The 25,116-nt window shown below is 38.6% G+C and overlaps 1 protein-coding gene across 3 annotated transcripts in view; it reads left to right on the top strand.

Annotated features, from left to right (window-relative positions):
• UNC5C (unc-5 netrin receptor C) overlaps positions 1–25,116 on the top strand; it is a 358,323-nt gene that overhangs the window by 124,771 nt on the left and 208,436 nt on the right. Inside the window, exon 1 of one of the 3 annotated variants that reach the window (XM_037140192.2) lies at positions 14,342–14,483. The exons of the other annotated variants lie outside the window; for them this stretch is intronic. Within the exon in view, the coding sequence (XP_036996087.1) occupies positions 14,429–14,483 (55 nt within the window). The 5' untranslated portion in view covers positions 14,342–14,428. Of the gene's footprint in view, positions 1–14,341; positions 14,484–25,116 lie in introns of those variants that run through there. 3 annotated transcript variants of the gene reach the window in all.

Genomic DNA, 25,116 nt, shown 5'->3' with positions numbered 1-25,116 from the left:
GACTAGGCTGAAACAAATACTGATGGGAAGCTTTTGCATGGCTAGTATTAAAGAAATTATTTACTTGGTTATTTTACATTCACGCTTCTGGTACTTCTTTTAAGAATTAAAGAGGTCTGTGACAGCAGCACAGGCTAAAGTATCAAAAAGATAAGAAAACAAAGAAATCCTTAGCTGTGGTTCCAGGGCTCAGATGGATTTATGATCAAGGGAGAGGCTTAAGGTTACATGAATTTAATATGATGAAAAAGTATTATTGTACTGAAGATATTGACTTTATTTTATTTCCCACTTAAAGAAAGGTCACAATAATCTCTAAAGTTATTTTCTTTATATTTTCAGCATAATTATCCAGATCATTTTTCTCCTTTACTGCACTATATAATCTACATGATGAAAATGTGTTTAAGTTCAAAGACGTTTTACTGAACCTGAAAAAATTACCTTAAAATGTTATGTTGTGAGTTTCTGCCTGCCCATTTACATCATGTGGATAGGTAATAAATATGTATCTTCTCATACAGAGAGGTATTTGTGTTAAATTATCTTTTACAGGTGCATGTATATTTTATTGGAATAGACTGTGGACTAACAGTTACCAAAGTGGTCACGGTCACAGTAATAAGCCTTGCATTCATGTTACAAGCAAAACCATTTGGGTCTAAGCACCTTAGTAACTAAGGAATTTTTATACTGTTTTTTAAGATCAGGTAAGCCCCCCCCCGTCTGTCTAACAAAATTTAAATTATTGCTGTCAGTCTTCAGAGCGAAGACGCTCAGCTTGTGCCTTCAGAAACCCGGTGCAATGGTGGGAGTGTTAGGAGCACGTGGTCAGTTTCACAGGTGCAGTAGATTTAGGATGCTTGACTAATTTCTTTTTTTTAATGATTCTTCACCTTTCTTTCTTAGGTTTTATTTTATTTTCATTAATTTTTATTTTTTGTGTGTGCCTTTCCTCTCCACAAAGACTTCAATCTAAGGGCAGGGGGGAAGAAAGAGTTGGAAACTAAAGCGTAAGAAATTTGAGGGGATTCTAAAGAACCGATAAAAGAATTTCTCCTGAATTTCAGAATGTTATTTGCCACTCATATAAACTGCTTAGTAAATTAGTTTCCTGTGCTATTCAAGGTGATGCATAGATCTGATCAAAAGAAGTCGACATTTGTCTGGTGTGCCTTCATTATTTAATGAAGCACAGAGAAATGTGATGGTATATTTGCGTCTGAGTGCAAATTCAGAAACATGTTTTCTCTGAAGGTGAGGACTCTTCCTTCCCATTTGCAGGCACTGTCTCTGCAGTGAATTGAAACCTGTACATTCTCAGGGTGTGCAGTTGGGAGCCGTGTGGTCTGACAACACAGGAGCGGGAAATTTATGATCTTCTGCTTCCGTGGCTGTTGCACGTACTTACAAATAAGCGATGAAGAAAAGTTTTCAACTTTGGGGGAGAAACATGTTTTAATGCAAAATTATTGTTACGAGAAGAAAAAATGAGATATATTACAGTGCTGGGAAACACTTTCACCACTATGTGTAACTTTCAGCCCTACGCTCCCATCACTGGGAGAGTAGATTCAGTTGATTATTCTGAGACATGTCGTCTTCAATAAAGTGGAAAGGAAATAAGCCCCTCCACACCAACATGGTATAATCAGAATAATTAAATGTTAGACCTGGTCTGAATTTGATGAGGGTGGTGAGTGGCAATTCTAGAGAGAAGTGTAGCCCTCTGTGGGAAAACGTGGGAAGCCAGGCTCCACCCTGGGTGGCCCTTGAGAAAGCAAGGCTGAGGGGAAGACAGGAGAGTACAGGTCTAGGTTCTAGTTAGCATCTCCAGACAGCACAGAAAAAAGCCCACTTGGGTTGCACTTAAAGACTTTATGAGAGATATTGGAAGTAAAGGATGTGCTATACAAAAACTGAAGGGGATGTGCTTTAAGTATATTAAAGTAAGTTAAACTCCAAAAATCAAGGGAGAGTATGACCAGGAGGCAAGGGAATGTTGGGGTATCGGCATATGGATTTGGGGAATTGAGTTTCATGAAGAGGCATGGTGGGTTTATCAGAGGCTCGCATGAGATTGATTGTTTTGTTCTTTATTTACCAACATCTTTTGTACCTATGAAGGAGAAGTTGTCCCATTCACTTTTGTCCAATTACCACAAGTGAAAGAAACAAGGAGAATCCTAGCTAAGTAGATAGAAAGCAAGAGCTGGTAGCAGGAAAAATGATGAACCTGATAAATATATATTTATTCTTCTCTTTGCTCCCTGTACAGTCTGACCACAACATTTTCCTATCCACCCTTTCTCTTACCACCTGCATCTTGCAATCTTGTGCTCTCAGTTCTCTCTGTGGTCAGGGGGAACCTATAAAAACTATTCAAGGTCAAGAGCTGGTAACTTGCTGTGCTAACTCTCAAAAGAGTATTTACATTTTAATAGTTTCCCAAGAATAAGGCAATGCATTATTTACAAAATAAATCCTGAATGGTAGGTAGATTCTTAAGCATCAGTTCATATTTTCTGAGATGTTTGACTTCCCACTGCTGCTCATATTATACCCAATACAGTGACTTTCAACTCAGTGTCCTCTTTATATATTCATTTATCCAACACACACGTGTCTACTGTCTACTCATATATGCCAAGCACAACTGTTGGTACTTGAAAACAACTGTAAGGTAAAGGTCAGCTCCTTCAAGGAACTTACAGTCCAGAAAGAAGATGGGAAAACTAGAAAAGATTATAAGAAAGTATGAGAGACGTAAAGCAGATCTGGTGGGAGCCCCTCCGCACCCCCACGGGACTGCTGGACCACACAGAATGTGTTCAGAAAGCCTTCGTGGAAAAGCTAATATCTGAGCTGACTTTTCTGTAAAGTGATATGAGCCTAGGGAAGAGACTTGAGGAGTAGATATTTTTGAGAATGGGGAGTAGTGTGTGTGGACATAAAGAAGCTTAAAACAAAATGCTTCATTTGAAGAACTGCACATCACTTGGACTGATTTGAATGCAGATGTCAGGGGAGAGAAGGGGAAGGACAAGAGATGAGACTGAAGCTGGTGTGGGACGCTGGGTCACTGTGGTTCAGGGGACGACTTCTGTATCCTGAAAGCAGTGGGGAAATACATATGACATGATTAGAATTGTGTTTTAGAAAAAAAATTCCACAGCACTTACGGAGAACTGATGAAAGCGAGTGAGGACAAGAGGCCAGGGGAGGCCAGCTGGGAGGGTCATATGATTGTTAGGCAAGCAATGGTGCAGTTCTTAATGATGGCAGTGGCGATGGATGCAGGCGGGAGGAGATCTGTGGGAGCAAAAATAATGACTAGTCAAGGGTACGTGATTGCCTCGCCAAAAACATTCAGAAGAGCTCCAACATAACCAGCTATATTCTTCTAGACATCATTTAGCTAACTAGAGATAAGTTAGCAAACTTATCCATAAAAAGAAAACATTGAGATCTGATTGAAATTGTGATTTTTTTCATTTCCCCAATTTCCTTCAGTGTAATACAGGTTCATACTATGATATGTGGAATAAAATAATATATCTGTACTTTTCCTCAAGTGTAGACATTTATGGTGGGGGTGGGAGAGATGAAGAGCCTGACTTTAAACATATGTGTACATTCATTTTTGAAAATCAGGAAACTAGAGAATTGCTACTTCCTGCACACACATCTAACAGAAACAGATATATATGAGTATAGTGCCAGAAAGTACAAGGGGATATATAAAAGTAAATTGGAAAGAAGAGAAACCTGGCCACTCAAAGGCAGATAACTTTCTTTAAATTCTGCCGTGTGTGCCCCTAATCAGATAGGCTGAGTAACTGACACAGAGCCCTTTATGGGCATCCAAGTTTCTTCTGCCCCCAGACCAAAACCATAAATCTCATTTCTCTAATAAAGACATATAAGGCAGAAAGTTATGATAGTGTCCTCAATATCTTCAAGTTAGAGATAAGTTATCTTGAAGTTAGATGTGTCAAGTCATTGGAAAACATCCATCTTCCCTGTGCTGGTGATTCTCTGGTTTGTCCCCAGGGGCCGTGGCATGTGTTTTCCTTGAAATTCTCAATAAAAGATAAGAAAATAATTTCTTTTGGATCCTCAGCTTTCCCAGCTGAACTCCTGTGAGGTTGACTTGTAGAGACAATTAAACCAAGCATTTGCTCAGTTTACATGAACATTGTTATTGCAGCATTTGTCCCTTTCTTGACAAATTGCATTATGCCTCTGCCCTCTGCACCACGAGAACGTCCGAAGGGAACCAGGTGGTGATGAGGAGGGGCTGATCTCACATTCATCAACCCGGAGGCAGAGCCAGGCTGAACTGTGAACTCCCTTTGATTCTTTACACTGTGTAAATGGGGCGGGGGACAGAATTCGGGTGGAACGCACATTCAAAAGCTGTCACTGTCATTTGCCTCTGAGCAGAAGGCTATCATCTCTTTAGTGTTCAGAGTGAATGTGATGCCCCCAGATTTGTTCAGTAATTGCCCTGATTTGTGCCTAAGGCTTGACTTTCTTCTAGCTGAACGCTGTGTCCCCTAACACTCAACCCCTTTACTAACAAAGTGGCTCTTTCATTTGCTCTGGGCCTCAGCAGCATCTTTAGCCTGTGCTTCAGCTCTGAGGCTGATTCAGCATCACAGACTTCTTTTGTGAACATTTCCTTCTCCTCCTTCTTCTCAGCCATCCTCCAGGAGTTGAAGAAATAATGGGGGATTTTAGTTAATGCTGAAGCATCTGTTAAATTCTACAAAACAGGTCAAATTTATAGTGAAATCATAAAAGGAAGAGAGGACAGGTAGCCCCAAGGATGGAATCAGTTGGTCTTCCCTTTTTTATTAAGAAAGCTGTGACATACCATGAGGTTTCATGCGCTTAGAGTAGTACCAGGGACAGTATAACCCCCTGGTCTAAGACAGTTTTAGGAATATTAACATCATTCAAAAGTGCATCAGCACCTCTTCCTCATGTGGCACAGGTTACATACAATGTCTAACTCGTCTGAGAATCAGTTTTGTCATCTGCAAAGCAGAGGCAATAATATTCACCTGGCAGACCAGGAAGCAAATACAGTACATATGTAAGATACTAACATGATATGCTAAGCACTGCTAAAGCATCATTAGCAATCATCATTTTTACTAGCATAGTTATTTTTCTACTTATACTGTGATTGTGATCACATGCTGTCTAGGAAGGCAGAGCCAGCTGGGACAATGCTTGTGGCAATGTTCCTTTGACAGGAAGTCACAGAGCCGGGTGACGCCCTTCGTTTGATCCAGGGTGATCCTAAGTGTGCAATGCAGTGAACACGGGCTGCACCGCCTCTGTCCTCATGGACCACACCGGCTCGTGATGGGGAGAGTGGGAGCTGAGTGCACAGACTTCAGAACAAGTCACAAGATTGTTGGAGTGAGTGTGTGCCACGTGCCTGGAAGAGCAAAAGGACAGAGAACAGTGGTCCAGTGAGCCCTCGATTGAGTTTGGCTGGTCCAGGAGGGCCTGTCTGAGAGCATGGTGTCCAGTCCCCAACTTCATTCTCCCTTTCAACATCGAAAAAATTTGACCATCTTCATGAAATAAGTAATCGTACGTTTAATTTCCATTGATTTAAAAATACACAAAGATAAAAGGCTGTTGTGAATTCAATAAAAAGCTTTTACACAAATGTATATTTTATTCATTGGGGTGATATCGACACACATTTGAAAAATCAAGGTATACACATGTGTGGGATATGTTATTGATTCTTCTGCAGGTAGTGCCATGTTTGCATTTGGATCTAAGGATTTAGACACTTTAAAATTACTCAGAGTCCCCTAAGCTGTGTGTGGCCGGCAGGTTGGAAATCACTGGGAGAGTACAAAAAGTATTAGGGAGGGGGGACGGAGGCCTGAGGCCTATTTTCTCCTTTTGCAACAACTAGACAAAGAGCAAAGAAGACACTTGACTTTTTTGTCTTTTTTTCCCCTCACAGTTGAAATGAGGATAATAACATCTGTCATTCAAACTCCTGATGATTGTATGACGTTGAACTCATCTGACAGGAAATTTTTTTGCAAAGCATTTAAATTATGTAAAGACACAAATATTAGCAATGGCTTGAAATAAATTCTAATAATCTAAAATACAATTTGATTATTTAAAAAACAGATTTGTCAAACTACCCACTTCACTTGCCTTTTCCTGGATTAGGATCCTTTATTATTAGGATAAAGTTGGTCCTCTCGTCAGCTGCTTTAGCCTGTGCCCAGTTATCTGAATGATGGGAGTGTGGGTCAGATCATGGGCTCAAGAGGGAAAAGGGACTATTATCCTCAACCCTCTGACCTTTGGGGAAGTCATACCCTGTAGGCTGCTTAATGGATCACCTTTCCTCATTTGAAGTAGCGAGGAATACCTCTCTCTCTCTCTCTCTCTCTCTCTTCACCTTACATGTATTTTCTGCTCCCTCAAAACTACAAGTGCTTTGCTATTGAAAGAGGCAAGATTTCCTTTCAAAACTTTTCAGGAAATCAGCAACTCTAAAAGGATTCTCTAGTTCATCATAGCTTAATAGTTTAAGTTCAGAGTGAGTGACTCCAAAGGCAAAAGCGTAAATGAAAATAGACCAAGTGCATTTATGTGACCAAGAACAGAAAAGGAAGATGCATGTGAAAATCCCTGTCATCTTCTAGACAGAGAATTTTAGCCAGACAGCCAGAAGCATTTTTATTCTTCAGAAATCTAAAAACCGCCTTAAATGGTTTAGAACACCGATCACAAGAAAATGCATATTTGAGAAGAATACTTGTATTCTGTGACAATGAACTATTCTTGCTACAGTTTTGCTTTCAATGGTGTAAAATACCTACTTTGAGAAATTTACAGAAACTATTTAACAATTCTTTTAGGTATTCTTTCCAACAAGGTAGAAGCACTTATGTTAACATGTTTATTAAAGTGTAATACATTTTTATTCTAATAGTCAAATATGTGACCCTTTCAACATTCAAATCTTTACCCAAACCTTTGGAATCCCTGAGCCAACCATTTTCAACTCTTTTATTCATAGTGGTTTTTATATATTTATTCCTTAATAAACTATTATTCTACTGTTGCTTAACATTTTATCCATTGACAGCTGACTTTTAACTATTGCAAATTTTAGCTTAGTTCTATTATAACCTTTCTCTACCATAAAGACTCTCTTCCCCTGCCAGTCTAATATAGTAAAACTTTCTGATGAGATTTGTATTGTGTATAGATTCATGATTATGTAAAGATCATCAGGTGAATGAATGTGTTTGTTTCTTGCACTACTTTCTGGTTTCCCTGAAGTTAACAATCGCCCCCCTGCATCTCTCTCCACCCTCTTCCCACCGTCTCTGTTTGTCCCCCTCTCTCCTTAGAATCCTAAGTACAGTACTAACATTAACATAGCCCCAGATATTTCCACCGAATTCTAAAATTCCTCCAAACAAACCATGTGATCTACCTATTGTCCCTTGGGTCCAATCCTTTTGCAGTCCTCTGTCTCATGTCCCAGCTCCGAATTTCTTGGTGCTTCATCCAGGCTCATTGCACAGCATATACCTAAAATTTTCTTGCCTGTTGCTTTGCCTCCAGCTTTTGCTGGGTAACCTGCCTCCTGAATATACCTCACATCCTCTGTCGTATGGTTTACTCCCCAGTGTTGGTGAAACACACCCCTCAGTATCTTTCTAAGAATAGATAAGTCTGAGATTTAAAATTTTAGTGCCCTTTATATCTCTGAAGAGGTATTTATTCTCCCAAAATCATCAATTGATATTGTGCTGCATATTGGATGCTAGATAAGTACTTTATCTAAAAACTTTAGCTTTAAATACTTCATTATTTTATTTCTATAGCTCATTGTTTGACAATCTTCATCTGCTGTGGTCAACTTTCCAATTCTCTGTTCTAGTGCATTTATAGTTTTTCTTTTTCTTTATTGGAAGAAGGAGTTTCAGGAACCAAAAATTAGACCACCTTCATGAAACCCCACAAGTATTCCCAATTAATGTATTTGTTATATCGCCACCACCTATATAACCATTGAATTGTTTTGATTCTAAAAGCAGTTTTTTTAAGCTTTTGAATGGGCATTTTTTAAAATAATGAAATTGCTGAAAATATAGTTTAAAGTAAATGAGCTCTTACTTAATACTTTGAAGCATTAAGACTTAAATTCTGCTTTAATTCCACAGAAGAATATCACTTTATTCCTCAGCATTTGAGTTTTTTATAAATTATGCTCAGACACTTAAATATGGAAATAAAGAATGAATAAGCTTTGATAATGAGGTAGGTTGGCTTAAGGAACCAAGGAAGTAGAAGAGGTCTGTGGTTATGACCTATTTTTGTTGTATATCAGATACATATGGCACATTCTGATAAACTTGGACTATGAGTCAAGTCTACCTGAGTTTCAGCACATGGAAGCTACCCCTAAACTAGAATTGTCACCTTTTACTGTAGGGAAATGAGATCAGCACAGGCCCTAATGGAACCAAGCAATAATATTTAGGGTGAATTCAAGGTCTTCAAAGAACCTGCTTACAGTACCTGGGGATCATGACATTGCCTCTAAGAAGCTTATGGCATATAATGCAGCCTATTATTAACTGAAGGCAGGCAACTTCTTGCCCAATGTAACATTGATACAGAAGAAGTATTTATTACAACAGATTGACAGCAGAATATTGGAAAGCAGAGAACTAGAACCAGTAAATTGTTTATATGAGTATGGCCTTGGAAGTCAAGACATTGGAAAGGCAATAAACTGAGGTGAAGACATTGATCTATCATGAAAGCATAGTCATTTCCAGTTTTCATTCCCATTAAATTAAAACAAGTTTCTCTGGTTTTTGCTAGTAGTATGGCTGACATCTCTCTACATTTGCTAAGCTCTATTTCTAATTTCTGACAAAAAGAGTTTGCCTTAAGTTCCAGACCTATGGCAAGCAGAAGTGTCTAAATGATGAAGTATCCTTTTGCATTCATTTTAGATGTCATGGTGACCTGTTGATGGCAGTAGATAGTGGTTTCCATTTGCCGTGACAACATACAGATTCCTCTTATAATAAATATACTTAAATAAAAGCATGAATTGATTTCAGTTTTAAAAAATCACAAATAATAGTTCAAGTAGCAAGCACATACATCAGAAACTATAAACATGGAGCCCACCTGGCAGAGGTTTGGGAAGTACTGGCCCAGGGCGAGAATACGAGGTGAGTGTGCATATGCATGACACAGTCAGGCCGTCTCACTTTTCCAACTTCTGCTCCTTCATCTAAAGTGAGGAGGAGCCAGAAGTCTCTATAAACCCATCAAATGTGATTCCAAGAATCTTTTTCTCTGGCACTTGACATATGTTGAGTTGTTTTTAGTTTGATGCAATTCAGGAAGAGTGAAAAATTTTGGAGAAACTGATGACAGCCATCCAGTGTCTCACTCAGGAACAGAGGAATCATAGAAGAACAGATTGACTTTGTTTCACAGAATTTAGAGCTGGCAGCACCCTTAATGAACATCAGGACTAACTCCACCACCAACACTCAATAAATGGGAAAACTAAGTGTCCAAGAAAACTTATGTGGCACATTATCATACAACTGAGTAAAAAGAATCAAAGAATGACTTGCATCCTTGGACCTTAGCCTAGAACCTTGTGTCTACTTTGGTCCTCTTCACAGGATAAAATTATAGCCTTGTGATATGATGTTCATGAACTTAATGAGCTTGTAAGAAGAAGTGAGGGCTATGCTTGGATGCTGACAATTTTTACATCCAATGCAGTCAGAAATGAAACAAAGTTCAGCCAAGTGAGCACTGGACATCACCTGACTAGCTTCATCAATGCCAGCAGCTCAAACAAATAATTCAAGACTATTCATTTTTTCCTGACACACTTTGGGTAGTTTTGTTGAAATATATGATATTTGCCTTAATGAAATATGGAGTATAATCCAATCCCTTTGAGGAGAACATCATGAAGATTAGCAGACATTGCAAATGACTTCAGAATTGTGAACAATTGCATTGTTAATTTGTTTTAGTTGATGATATAAAAGTCATTCTTAAAGAAAAATGGAGAGGAATGTTTCCGCGCTTTTTGTTCTTTCCTCTCAGGCCTTTAGAGTCTATTGACTCTTCATCAATTTAATTATTGTGTAATATATGTCTGATGTACTTGCCACACAGGAGGCTAAGTGCTTTCCTTCCCCCAAGGTAGCTTTCTAAGGCTGGAAAGCGATCCATCTGTGAGCCACTCTGGCTTCTTTGGAAATATCCTCCTATTGATTATTCTATAAGCAAGAACTTTAAATGATGACTCAAGAAACACTACTGAGGAAGCATACCAGTGTTTCCCTTTTTTATCCTGTCTGATTATGACCTGAAGCAACTCATCGACACCAGGGACTGACTCAGTCCCACAGAGCAGTGAAGAACAGGGTCGTGGGTGTCGAGAGAAATGGAAGGAGAGGGACCTAGGCTGAAGGAAATCAACTTGTGAAATAGTGACCAATCTACAAATTCAGAAAATATATACTCATTTTCTTTTGACAATAAATAAAACTATTTAAAATACTTACCTTGCCTCCCAAAGGGGAACAGGGCTTTGAAAGGTAGTGGAAATAAAACTGAAATATTAGTAAATATAAATCGAACCCTATTGACCTCCCTGCATGGAGCTTTCAGTGGTTTCCCACTGACTGTCAAGTTCAATACCTCCTCCCCACCTCCCGCCAGAGCTTGTCCCCAGGTGTGAGTCCGATTCCGGCGCAGGGGGCTGTGTTCCAACGGAGCGGACTTGTTCCGCAACCTGCCCTCCGTTGCTCTACCCACATGTTTGCGCTCAGGCTGTTTCCTCAGATGTTCTCTTCCCAGCCATCTCCAGTCTCTGGCTTTGGGAATTTCAGTAAGACCGACAGGCTTCTTTTAAGGCCTCATTCGGGAAATACTTACTTGAACTTCCCAACCAAATGCAATCTCTTTTCTTTTCTTTCATTTGTAATAAATACCACTCCTGTGTTCCACTTACAATTGCCAGTATGCTCCTCTAAAATGTTCTTTCTGTCTCCAATACTACAAAATTTTTGACTTCCTCTTGAACATAGAAGTAATTTGTACTTATCAAGTTGAAAAGATGGCTTAACTCTTTGCATTGTATTTTAAAGAGTTGCTATCTAATACATGAAAAAGTAAATAACCCAGAACTTCAATCACAGTTAGGACCACAGAAGAGCAGTCCCAAAGAGGCTTTAGATTAGTTTCTAACTTTAAGAAAAAGAGCAATCTCTTTAGACTAAGAGACTCTAGAGAAGTTTTTCCAAAGAACCAGGATTTCAAATGGATTTGGAAAGATTTTGCTCAGTGGAGATAATACTTTAAAGAAGTGACATGAACTAAAGTGGAGAGGAGACAACTATAGGGTACACCATGAAATAGATAATACATATTTTATTATAGTATATTTATGTAGTGATGTAGGGTTGTTATAGTTTGTAAATTATTTTTATATATTATATTTGTCCCCAAACCACCCTGAACACTTAGGTACTTGCATAACTGTTTAAAGTCGTCTGGGATTATTTGTCATCATCCTCTCAACGTCTCACGTGATTAAAAACAGAGGGAACAATTTACATGCACTTTTATTCCTCCCAAAGCTAAGCGGTTTTTCAAGAAATAAACAAATGAAGAATGATTGCGCCTATTACACAAAATAAGTCCCTGAGACTTAAACACAGAACTTCTTTGTTCATGTCCAGAGCTCTTTCTTCCATGTCAAAGCCTCCAGTGTGGCAGGACAGCAGGCCCAGGCTAAAGGGAGAAACCTGGAAATGCACCTCTGATTGATGCTACAGCAGGGGGTTGAGGGTTGGGGGGAACTATTTAAAATGTTTGACCACCACAGTGAAATAGATTACATCTGTAAGTTGCACAATAGCATTGATTAGAAAGCATTCTGATAAAAATTACAGGTAGGTAGAAGGAGAACTAAATGAAGATGTTTCATTTAGTAGTATTATATTTTACAAAATGAATCAAACTACAATGATAGATTTTTAGAAATAGATTTTAGGGAAAAGGCTAGAAAATTGGTTCCCCAAATTGCAAAAAGACAGGAGAAGTTATTTCTCCTTCCTCTTTAATCATACATTGTCCACATCTATAACCAATGTCAGATGCTGCTTTCAAGAAGCTACCCTTGACATGCTCCATCATGGTGTAGTATCTCCTGGGCTTTCAATTAAAAGTCAGTATTTCTCAAAGGTGAACTGTGCCCCTAGGAGTTACACAGATGAGTAAAATATCCACCCTGGCCTCCTGAGGGGTGGAGAATCGGACAGCTCTGTGCGCTTAGATCCAATCAGCCTCAACTTTCTCAGGCCCTTCATCAACTGTCTTGTGTCCACACATTAGCTGGGGTTCCAACCCAGTGCCTCAAGGATGAGGACTAGAATGAAATTATCATGAGGAGACACTGAATATATTTGCTGAGTTCTTTGTGTTACTAGTAAGCTGTATTGTTACTGGACTGTGTGTTCTGTCCAAAGGCTTCGATATTCACCCGGTCCCGAAGAGTGCACTTTAACTTATGGATTCTGTAAGACACATAGTAGGCACTTAGTTATGAATCAGTTAAAGACCTCAAAATCAGAAGACATAGGGAAAAGAAAAGAAGAGATGCCTCTAAGATTATATTAAGGGAAAAAAAACATTTTCAATAAGAAAATTATCACCTAATAAAAAGGATTATGCCCCACCATCCGAAAGTAGCAGTGTATAATAGTGCCCGTTTATTATCTCACAGGTACTGCATGCAGGTAAGGAGTGCAGGCACAGTTTACCTGGATTCTCTGCAATTACAGGCTGCAGTGTAGGTGTTGGCCAAGGGTACACTCTCAGCAGATACTTGAGTCTGGGGATCCACTTCTAGGTTCTCTCAGGAGTTTGGAATAATTTCTTTCGTTACAGCATTAGGGCGAGGGCCACCTTTTCTTGCTGGCTATACTCGAGGGCTACTCGCAGCTCCCTCAGTCTGCCCCCAGCCATTTGTCACCTGGTCCTCTCAGAGCACAGCAGTCTGTGTCCTCAAAGCCAGCATTCCATCGCCATCACCATGTTGTGTGAGAAGCAAGTCACAGGTGCTCCCTGCTCTGGAGGAAAGGGGATTATTCCAGAAAGTAATTCACAAGGATCAGTTTAGGATACGTCCACTACAGTAGTTTTGCCCACTGGAGTCAGTATATATGTAGAAGTTTGGTGGCGTTTACTCTCATATGTAATTACAGTTTCTCAGAAGTACTCTGAAGGAGCAGGGTTCTCAGGAAAAAGATTAATGAAGGAAGCCCACGTGGGTGTTAGAGAGGATAACAAGGAAAAGTACTATGGATTTAGTGATCACGGCGTGCTTCCCTAAAGAAATGTCATCTGACCCTGAAGAATGTCTCCAGGCTATTCAAGAGGAAGGAAAGGGAACTCTGGGTGGGGAGAACATAGGAGCAAAGGCCCTAAGGCAGGAAAGGTGAAGTCCATCAGAGAGGCTGGCAGACTGGATACATGAAGACAGAGAGGCAGGAGGTGGCTACATACCATGGGGAGGACTCTCCGTTTACTCTAAGTGCAGTGAGGATACATTGTGGGGTTTTCAGCAGGGAAGAGGCCTGATACAGTTTGAAAATGCAAATGGAGAAAACTTATTTTCCATGTTTTTTTAATCCTCAGTAACTTAAGATTCTTGCCTGTTGCAATGCAGCTTAGTGCTTTTTTGTGAAGTTCTCAACAAGGTTCTTCTGCTAGTCTCTAGGGAAGTCCCTGTGTAAATTAAAGTAATTGGTACTTAATCATGTCTCAGCTGACATTTTTAGAATACTGTTTCTGGCATGATTATTCCTGTGTCGTATGGTTTTTTTTCTTATTTTATAGTGGTTACATTTTTATTTTAGGATACGGCTTACAGGTGACATACTTCTCTTCATATTTAGTATTCTAATTTTGTCTAAGATATTAGAAAGCACCGTGCCATAAATAGAATGTTTAAAATAAATTGGCCTTATTTTGGAAGACTTCAGTGGAGAAAACCAGAACCTAAGTTCTATGTTCTTCCTGTATTACTCAGGAAATTCGTGGAGTAAAATAATGTTTTCAGCTTCCTCTCAAGTAATAAACAATATTTTTCCTGTAGCTTTTATCTAATTAGTTCTAAAGTCGCCTTTCTGACTGAAAGCTTTTTGCAGCAAACTCATTCCCACACAGAGTTCACTGCTGGCAGAGAACAGACTTTTTTTCTACCAATTAAATAGCGAAACCATCCCACTGAGAAGGCACAGACTAAACTTCATCTCATTAAGACAAAGTCCAGATGCCTTGTTTTACTTGTGGTTGAGAATCAATGCCCTATTGTCTTCTAGAAACACGCAATTTGCAACAGAAACAAGAAACAAGAGGTATGTATCCATGGCTTTGTCTAAACTAGTCATTAAAATCTAAGTATTATTTTGAGACGGACAGTTTTAGCAAGTCAGCAATGGTTTACAATGATTCGAACACTCAATTGGGGAGCATTGTCTGCTTTGGTATAACTTTACTCATTGCTCTGTGCTTAACTGACACTCAAATAATTGTTGAATGAATGAACAGCAAGGGATTGAATGAAGGTAGACTTCTGAATTGCAGCTTTTTTCTCACTAGTTTGGTAGATGGTGTGCAGAATCTGACCACCAGAATTGGGCAGGGCTGCTGTGACAACTGGCACTGGTGGCTTCTGGCTTGCAACTTTGGTAAAATGTGGAATAAATTCAATTACTCAGCAGAAGAGGATACTTTTCATTAAAATTCCAGGCGCTCTCTCTTCTGCCTGCCCATCATTTTGATGACCAGGGTAAATGGTTTTGATTATAATCATGGAATCCTTTGTTTTAGTGCACATGTGGTTAGTGATACAAATTTTCTTTCTGCCCTTTGGGACCCAGGATATATGTTATTCACTGTAGCATTTTACATAGGAAGTTTAAAAGAAGGTATATTTGGCTAGTTCTTATTGGGAAATTGTGTCCCGGGGGTGCAATAAACATGCCAATTTTCTGAAACGTAAGTAGAACTGGATACATTGAATTATGAAGATGGAGCAGAATGCAGACAATTAATAATACTTCTGCTCTAAAATATACATGAGAGTCATAAAGAAATGTTTTTGATAGTTGTCTTGATGCTGTATGAGGAGGCAATCTCTTCTCTCTGCTTTGCACGGATCATGTAAATGTGCTTTATTCTCAGAAATCTGTGTCTAAAGATTCCAGGGGCTGTAAAAACTCACATGTTATTTCTTCCACCTATGGACATCTGTCCAAAGAACTGAATTGTAAGGATGCTGTTGGTCACATTGTGTGCATGGGTGTCCTAGGCATCTAATGTCACAGACGAAATACCTCAAAAGAACTATTTAAGTTTCGACTTGAAATATATACTGTCCAATGTACTTTTTTCTGTGGTAAGAACAAATTTGGTATTTATTTGAAAACTAATTGTTAGTGTAAGATCTAGTGAAAAATTAGGAGAAATATAAAGAAAATCGGTTTTTTGTCTAGGGTATAATTAACTAGCTCCTTTAGGTGCTTAAGTGTTTTCTTACTGACTTTTCTCTAATGTTACCACTTAAAAATAATCGGTGGAATGAGATTAAAAGAAAAACAAATGTGAGTTCTCATACCAATACTTGTTTAGCTAAAATTATAACTAATTGGCGGAGATTTAAAGGCATCAGTGTATTAACCTTGGAGTTTGTTAGACTTTCCCACTTTGTGTAAAGCACTTGGTTTCTCAGAACCATGAGTGGAACCAATCTGATGTTCTTCAAGAAAATTTTTCTTACTTTCCACTTGTCAAACCACTTTTCTTCTGCATTCTACTACCCAGGGCACTGGCCAACACACACAAGGCCATGCACCTCCCCATTTCCCCTGGTCCTTCAGTGGCACTCATCCTGCTGGCTTCCCAGGGTATGAATGCACTGAACCCCTGGCTCCGCCAGAGATCCTGGCACACAGTAGGAGCTTAGTTAGTAAATGTCAGTAACCTTAAGCTCTTTGGGCCTCATTTCCCTTACCTGAAAATTAGGCATAACAGTAGTGCCTCCTGCATAAAGTATTTACAAAGGTTAGATTGACTCAATGTAAACTAAATTAGTTAAATGTAGCATGTAAACCACTTAAACAGAGCTCAACACAATATCATCATAACCATTCTTTTTTTTGGAAATTAAATGCCTATTAAAAATAAAGATGTTTCCCTCTCTGAGAAACGAAAATCCAGATGTCTCTCTTTGTCATCTCATAGACTTAGTAAATATTCCAAGAACCCTCAGAATCACATCCCACGCTTTTACTTTATAAGTGAAAAGGGAGAGCCAGAGAGTTGGACAATCTTACACGAGAGCGCTCAGCTCTGTCTGTAAGGAGCACCAATCGTGAATCCAAGTGTTCCGATATTACAGGGTCAGCATGCGTTTTCTCCACCAGGATCTCTTCCTTTCCCCTCAGCCCCCCCCCCAGGGGCCTGGAGGCACAAACCCCCAGGGGAACAGCCTGTGGGTTTATCTTAGGCTGAAACTCCTAGCCCTGGTTATCAGTCATCTGTTTACAACAGTCCGCAAGTTATTTCTTAGGGATTTACCCACAGAGGCTGCTTAAAAGAAATACAGAAGTTACTTCTCGGTGGAGTCAGAGAAACCGTGCTTCTCTGAAAGCCTCCAGCATGTTCATTGCGGCTAATGGGGAGGCAGAGACGGGCTAGCTGCCTGGGTGTGCTGCCTGGGTGTGCTGCCTGGGTGTGCTGCCTGGCGTGAGACCCAAAGAGCGCGAGGGTGCTGACAGTTAGTAACAGGACGCTCGAAGGGCCCCACCTTAGTTTAGCTCTCTGCTATTGCTATCTTGAAATTCTTAATATACTTTGGACAAGCAGTCTCACTTTCTCAGCATCTCTCAGCCTCAACAGTTGCTTGGCCCGTCTTGCATAGACATAGTGGATCTTTGCTGTAAATCCGTGGGCACTCAAGAAACTTTATATCTGCTTTGCACAGGAGGAACCAAGATGTTTTTAATATCAAAATGCAGGACTGTAAACTCCTCAGTTGGTACTAAAAATGAGAACTGTACTTTCTGTAGAGCTGCATTTTATTCAAGAGGAGGGCTCTCTAGCTCTGGGGTGCCAGCACAAAAGAAAAGCCCTGCTCTGTGCCAGCCGTGCACAGAGGACATGGTGGACACTAAGACCCAGCAGTCTAGAGCTGCAACCAGACTGATTCCTTTTAAGCTCTATTTAAAGGAACTTAGTTTTGACTTTTTAAAGAAAGAATATGGTTTCATATATAAGAATAAAGTTAATCGTGCTTTATCAGAACTCGTGAAGAAAAAATAGCTTTACTGTGATGGAGATCAGCATCATCCAACTGAATAATGGCTCTACTGAAAAGTGAGGTAGTAAGATTAAATAACTTCGGATCCAATTAGTAGTCTGTTAGCATTTCATTGTAGACAACTCCCAGAGCTCAAACTAATAGCCTACAGGAGGTGGGGCCACTTGTACACTGATGCAGAAAGAGGCTTGTCCGAATGACCTGCGCTTGCTGCAAGGCTCCTCCAAACCATTTACCTCCCGGCCAGAGAGGAGGGCTGCAGAAGCAGACTGGTGGGAAAGAGGGGGCTCACTGTGAATCTTTGCCCTTTGAATTAATTCTAGTTGACCTACTTGAGCAGTGATTGAGGAATTTTTGATTCAGTTTGCCCTGATCTATCCCCTGGTGAGCATGGGTTTGTTATTTTTTAATGAAACCATTTTCACAGCCTCCTGTTTAAGGTGTTAGCAATGGAACCAGAGTGAAGGTTTGTTTTTGCGGGGGGAGGTTCTTACTCCATTTTTCATCAGTTCTTCTAATGTTGTTCATACTGCTGAATTACTCTGAGCCAGCATCGTGATGCAGAGCACACTTTCTAGCAAACAGCATGATAACACTAAAAAAGGGCAAAAGTATTCACAGATAATGACAGAGGAAAAAATATATGTAGCAAATACCTTTTCAGAATGATGACTGTATATTTTTGTCATCCCTTCTGATTTATGGAAAGGAATCTGTACGGAGCTTCTTGTCCCAGTATTGACATTTTCCAACCCAATTCATTGCCTATCTCTGGAAATCACTGGAAAAATACTCCTTTATATTTTAGCTGTTAAAGTGAGCTCTGTTTATTCACTCCAATTTTCACCCTTTGGCACTTAGGATAGGTTATTCTACCAAGTGGAGTTTTCCAACCAGGGACACACATTGCTAGTGTAAGGAGGGCCTAACCGCACAGCCAGCTCGCCCCAGTTTTGGAGGTTTCACGGCCAATTTTCAACACTTACTTTAGCGAGATTGAAAGTGCCTTCACTAATTATTCACAAAGCTTTGGGGAGTGGAATAAGAGACTCAAATAGTTAGAAAGCAGCTGGGTACAGAAGTCAAACTTTGCTAACTATTAAAATTTTAAAAAGGTAGTAACAATAGTTCAGAAAATAGTATTTATTTTACAGCATCAGACGCACTTAGTACAACAAAAGCATCACTACGGACAGTACTCAGTCCAGGTTGACAGATAAGCAGCCCTTCACCACCCAGCCACACATCTTCATCTGTTTCTTAGTAAAACTCCCAGAGAATAGGTTTTTCAAAGTGAGTGCCATTATCGTAACTTTGATCTTCTTTACATTCAAAACTGTCCTCTAGGGTTGATGCCTAGAAGAGAGACATATCGTAAGGGATTTCAAAAAAGCCAGGTTGTACAGGAATTGCTTTTAAAATTCTAATCAAAAAACAACTGTGTGATTTATGGAACAGCTGGCCATAATAAAACATAAGAAAAATGTCAATTTTATGTTTTTAAGTTCAAATGAATAGTGATGACAGGAAGAAAGTATCAGCAAGCTAAATCTTCTCCATGTAAACCTGATAATATTACACTCGTGCCCACATTTCAGAGGTTGGGAGGTGGGTAATTTGGCCATAGAAATAATAAATTCATTTAATATTTAGAAGCAACAAAAGTTAGAAATTTGGAAATGTTAATGGTACTCGGTGGAATTTCCTAATCAACTCTGGGTGCCAATTGAAACAACTCAAATTTAGAAAATAACCCAGGAGAACATCAAGATGTAGTAAGTGTCCTATGAGTTATGAGTCCAGTCCACACAGTGTATATGATGTAAGTATTTTTTAGGAAGGGTCTTGCTCCCCCCATCTCACCTCACCCCTGCCAATTCCTCCAGCAATACTCTACAGTCAGCTACTACAATCAAGTCACAGAAGTCCACCTTGGAAAATTCAAACTAATTTACATGTACTCAACATTTTCTGATTTATCCTATGATCTTCTTAAAATAATAACTTCTAATGTCTCAAAGGGGGGAGGTAACGTTGCAGTTAACAGGCATGACTTTCAGATTTCTTCTGAACCATCTAAATCCTCCATCTGTCCCTCTCCCTCCCACCTTGCGTTTCATCATGAAGTGACACGTAACAGAAGAGCAGCGCAATAAATCTATGCCACTGACTTGCTATGTTTCCCCAAGGGTAGAAACCCTTCTGTTTCTTTTCTCTTTTGTTTCCAGGTTAAAGGGTGCATTTGTGGACATCTAATACCGTACATGCTGATCTGAAGGAATTTTCCTGGGGGGATGTGAAACGTATATATCTTCTTTATAGTCTGTCTCCTGGGAGATTTTTACTTCTAGATAATCACACTTAAGTCAACGTGGCATTGGTCCTTCAGAACTAGTCATATATGTTTAGCTGAATTAGTTTATAAGACATCTGATAAATTAATTTTTTTAGTTTCTATCTTCTGACACTTAAAGCACTTCATTGTGATGATATTTCTATAGCTGAATAGCCTGTTGGAAAAGTATTTAGATAATCTACGCTCTCTTAAAAATTTGCTTTTCCAATTGTTGTAATTATGCAAAAAACACTTTGCATCATTTTAGAAAAATTAATGACTAATTATTTTAACTGGAATGGTTTCTCCTAGCCTAAAATATTTTAGTTATATACTATTTTCTACTGATTCAAAAGTGTTAGAGATAACTGTATAATTACTCAATATGAACTGGATGAACTAGTTTTTTTTGGGGGGGATACTTGAGTGGAAATTAGGTACATTTTTAAGTTATTTAGTTCTTCCAGTCCACAAAGATAACATTTCTGTTTAAAAAAACTTATTTGTCAACCTATATTAATTTATTTGTCAACCCACTTACTTAAAAAATCTTATTCGTCAACGTGCTTACTTTTAAAAAATCTTATTTGTGAACCTAACTACTTAAAAATATTTTTCCTCCATGAAAAGGACATGACTCACTTCATAGTTTGTACAATATTGTAGTTGAAAAAAGTTGAGATTTTTCATCATTAAAAGTATATATTCACACTGAATTCTAAGAGTTTACATATAACATGAATGGTGTTGATAATGAAAGAAAAGAGTGCAAGATATATTTGAAGGAAATGATAATTATCTGACTAGCCAATGTCTTGTAAAGGATTTAATGTATGAAAATTGTTTGACATAGTTTCTGCACTTCTCAGGAAATGACAGTATAATACACTGGAAAATGATTTATATTAGTTGCCGTCCCAGGATCCCCAGTTTCTAAAAGGGTGTCAGGATTGATACATTTAGCCTCTTTGTGTCTCACGTGTCTCCTCAGTACAAGCGCAGGTGAAGAAGCCTGTCACCAGGTTGTTGTGAGTTAACGTGGGAGGTGCTATGAAAAGTGGAAAGCACTCCGTAAGAGTTAGCTTCCTGGGCTCCAGTTAGAATCACCAACTTTCAGAGCTGTAAGAAGCCTCTGGAGACCATGAACCTCCCTGTCTCCCTTATTTGGGAAATAAGGGAATAGGCCTAGAGAGGTAGTGACTTTTACTCCAGGTCACACTGGACTTGGACCTCAATTTATGCCTCTTGACACACTGAGCTATATCATTTATTTCCTTGTGTGTTTATTTGTTTGGTTATATTTACCTTCAGAATATAGCTCAAAGGATAAATGCCAATGGAATCTTGGAGAAATTTAAGGCTGTAACTATGTTTTGAAAATGTAAAAGACCTCAAGAATGAGAATGCTGCTGAGATTTCCTCAGTTGCAAACTGCTCTGTTTAGAAGTCCTAGGGAGTGTGCCTACTTTTGAACATGTTCAAAATCTTCCTGGCATGAGTCACCTGGCTAGTTTCCAGCTAGACCTTTTACCAAATCCTGACTTTAACATACCAGTGGTGACTGGAGCAATGAATGAGTTAGACACCCCACAGAGTCTCCCAGTTTCCCTGTTATCTGAGGTGATTTATGTGCTGCTAATTCTGCTTAATAAAGAATCAGAATGATACTTCTTACTGTCCAACAACTGAAATGGAAATTGTGGTTGAGAAATAATTCTGTTATTTTCTTAAGTTTTGAGGCACAATTTTAAACTATTTTCAAAACAAGCACTGAACTTTGAACTTTACCCTCTTGAACACAACTATCCAATAGAACTATAATGTAAACTGCATATGTAATTTCAAGTTTCCTTAAAGTCACACTAAAAAAGTAAAATGAATCAGAAAATTATCTTAACTATTACTTTTAACTGAAGATATGGAAAATATCATTTCAACATGGAATCAATATTTTAAAATTATTAATGAGATATTTTACATTCTCTTTTTAAATTATACTTTATTGATTGTGCTGTGTCTTCGAAATGTAATGTGTATTTTATACCCACAACACATCTCAATTCAGATGCTGAAGTTTCATTAGAAATACATGATCTGCATTAGATTTCATAGAATTTCCATTTGTAAAAGCAAATTTATATACCTAAGTTGTACCAAAGGTAATATCACTCAGTTTTAAATTTAAATAAAGTAATACAAACAAAAATTAAAAATTTATTAGTTATATTAGTCAGATTCAAGTGCTCAAAACCACATGAAGTTAGTGCCTACTATATAAGATCACGGTTCTGCAAGACTGTGCAATGCTTTTGTTTGAGAGAAAAAATAGGTGGAAACCCATCTATCCATCTATTTTCTCTTATTTTATTGGCAAAAGCTTTATTTTATTATGCAAATATCTTCCACATACCTCCTGTGGTAAATATTTAGATTTTTCTTTTCAGACTGAATAGTAAAACATTTGTTATAAAAACCAATGGGAAGATAAATATTGGGGAGTTGCTTTAACTGTGATTGTTAGTATTTTAATTGACCAGATTTCCTTTCCAATAGCTTTGAATGCCTTGTGGGTTTGTGTAACTGTGAGTGCTGCTTTATAAATGCTTTCAAAGTAACCTGCTTTGTTTCACTTGATTGCTCTAGTATGGTTAGGGACAAGTGTTTTTTGAATAATAACAGGCCTATCGAATTGCCAACTGGGAAGTCCATGGAATATACTTAGGGTGGCTTTTTTGCAACATTTCCTGTACCTGACCAAAAAAAAAAAAAAAAGAAACAGGGTTCAATTGCACAGTGGGTTTTGATTTGGCAGATTCTAGAAAATACTTTTTAATTTAATATATAGGCTTATTAATTTTCACTATTTTTTAAAAATTGTGTTTGGGGGGCCATGTAGAGAGGCAACATAGCAAAGAAATTGAGGACATGGCTTCGGAGTCAGACTGGCTGTGTTTGTATCATGATTCTACCATTTATAAATGTCGTGGACTCATGCAAAGCTACTTCACCTTGACAAGCCTTAGTTTCCTCCTTCTAGAATGGAAATCGGAATAAGATATCATTAATTGGATTGCTAAAGAGTTAAATGAGTATATACCTTCAGCCCTATGCCTGTCCAAGTGTAGATACTCGGAATATGAATTATTATTATACAAGACTGCTTGAGCTGTAGGCTTCATCACACTTTAAACCTGCTGTTCTCGGCTGTGGTTAAGTAAAGAGTGGGAAGTCAAAGTGGAGAGACTCGGTTTCATTTCGCAGTTGCCACTGTTTAATGACTGTGCAAGTATATTTCTCAAAAGGCAACATGATTGATCAGTTTCACTGTGAAAATTTTGTTTTGTCTACCTATTCTAGTTTGCACTGTTTTGAAGCAAGTTTCTAATTTGCACTGTTTCTAAACAAATTCTCTAAAATGACTTTATGAATAATAGACCAGACTTTTAATCAAGGTATGGCTTCATGTCCTGAACATTATAGCAAAGATAAACATCATGAGGTACATTTGCTAGTTTTATGCAGTGCTGGGTTGGTGAATTACTATTCTTTTTTGCTCTCCTACTATTGTTGTTGGTGGTTGTTTTTTAATTTACATCATCTTTCACATTCCTGGATTCCTATTCTTCAGAACCCTTTTCTGTATTGTTATTAATGTGGCATGTGTAATGTTTATAGTGTTTGCATAAAAATAGATCATCACTGGTAGGCAGTTTTTAATGTTAAAACCAATGTGCTTATTCAATGAACATGAAAAATATCTTTCTGGAACAAATGTAGAACCATCCATCTCTTGAACAGAATTCTTATGGGCTTTGCTTATCTGCCTAACTGCCTTGAAAACATAGCTTGGAAACCATTCTTATACTTTTGGGGAGCAGTCAATCATTTAGGCAGTTTCTACTGAACAGTAAACTCATTGAGATAATCAGGTTATTACAAGTAAAAATATTTTAGGGAGGAGGTTTCTGTCAGCTCAAGTGAAAGTTTACCCTGAACTCATGTTTAAGATGCATTACCACAGTCAAAAAAAATCTTTTCTGCTCTTTGACAGGGTTGATTACCAAAGTTCATAGGCAGGTCAGCAATGGCAGACACATGGGGTTTTAGAATGCATTTGGCATTGTCTTTAAAACCATTAATGTTGAATTGTTAGCGATGCATTTGGTTTTTCAGAGCACTTGGTTTTTTACATTTTAAAAGTGGAACAGGATATTTAATTTGAGATATGGCTGCTTATTCTTAAAGTATTGAACTTAAATAGGGCACTGTGTTACATAAAACATGAGGGTGTTTTAAAAAATACTATTTCTTTATGAGTTAGAATATATCTTTTCTTCCAGACTTTAATTAGTATTTTTAAATCTCACATTTTACTTATATGAGACTGAAGGAAAAGTGTTTCTGGAAGGCCAGACTTTAGGTTAGCTTAAATATTGCCATAAATGTCCAAGCCTGGATAATATAATTTGTATTTTGTTGACATCTTGTATAAGTTTCTAATCTTGGATTATAACCCATATGAATGTTCATTAAGATCCACAAAAACATCCTCACAAAGAAAAAAAACACTTTACTAAATTATATTAAGCATAAGAAGAGCATAAGACAAGGGCCTTTTTCTTGGGAAGTGAGAACGGCCCTAGTGTCACAGGTGGGCACAGGTAACCAGGTTCTTGGTGATCGGGACAAAGCATTGAACCGAACACCCAGAGTTTATAGCAGAGAACATGGGAGCAGGCCAACTCCAAGCAGAGATTGACCTCATGGGCTGGAGGGACTCTGTTCTTATAGGGTGGATCCTTCCTGGCTAGTTTTGGCAGGATTTTACTGCGCATTGTACAAGTAGTTGTGTTACTTTAAAGCTACTGCACATGTGGTCTCCTATCATTTTCCCTGATTGGCCGCCATGGAAAGGGGTCCCCTGTACTAGGTTCACCTTTCCCTTCACCAGAGAATTACAGCACTCCGTGTTAGAGATTGGTGAAAAGGAAAGGAATTATTTACTCAAGTTATACAGACTTAAGGGTAATGATTTAATGTCTTCATCAAAATCCTGAAGTCCCTTAAAACACCCACAAACACACAGTCCTTCTTTCCCCCTTTGCCCAGGCCAAAGTACCATATCTCAGGAAAAGAAATGGAAAGCCACATGGTGATTCTCTGCTAAAGCCATATGGTGATTCTTTGCTAAAGCCAAGTGGTGATTCTTCTCATGGCTGCAGGGAGTGGGGTCCCCACTCTGCCAAAAGCATGTGATTCTCCTTCACATGGCTGTTGGGGTCCCCACTCTAGCCAAAGCTGTGTGGTTCTTTTTCACCAAGGCTGTGGGGTC

The sequence above is a fragment of the Artibeus jamaicensis genome, unplaced genomic scaffold (assembly GCF_021234435.1).
Source record: "Artibeus jamaicensis isolate MK-2021 breed Jamaican fruit bat unplaced genomic scaffold, CSHL_Jam_final contig_452, whole genome shotgun sequence".
NCBI classification, from domain to species: domain Eukaryota; kingdom Metazoa; phylum Chordata; class Mammalia; order Chiroptera; family Phyllostomidae; genus Artibeus; species Artibeus jamaicensis.
The sequence above is the reverse complement of the archived record's forward strand: the minus strand, read 5'-3'. Positions and strand labels throughout refer to the sequence as shown.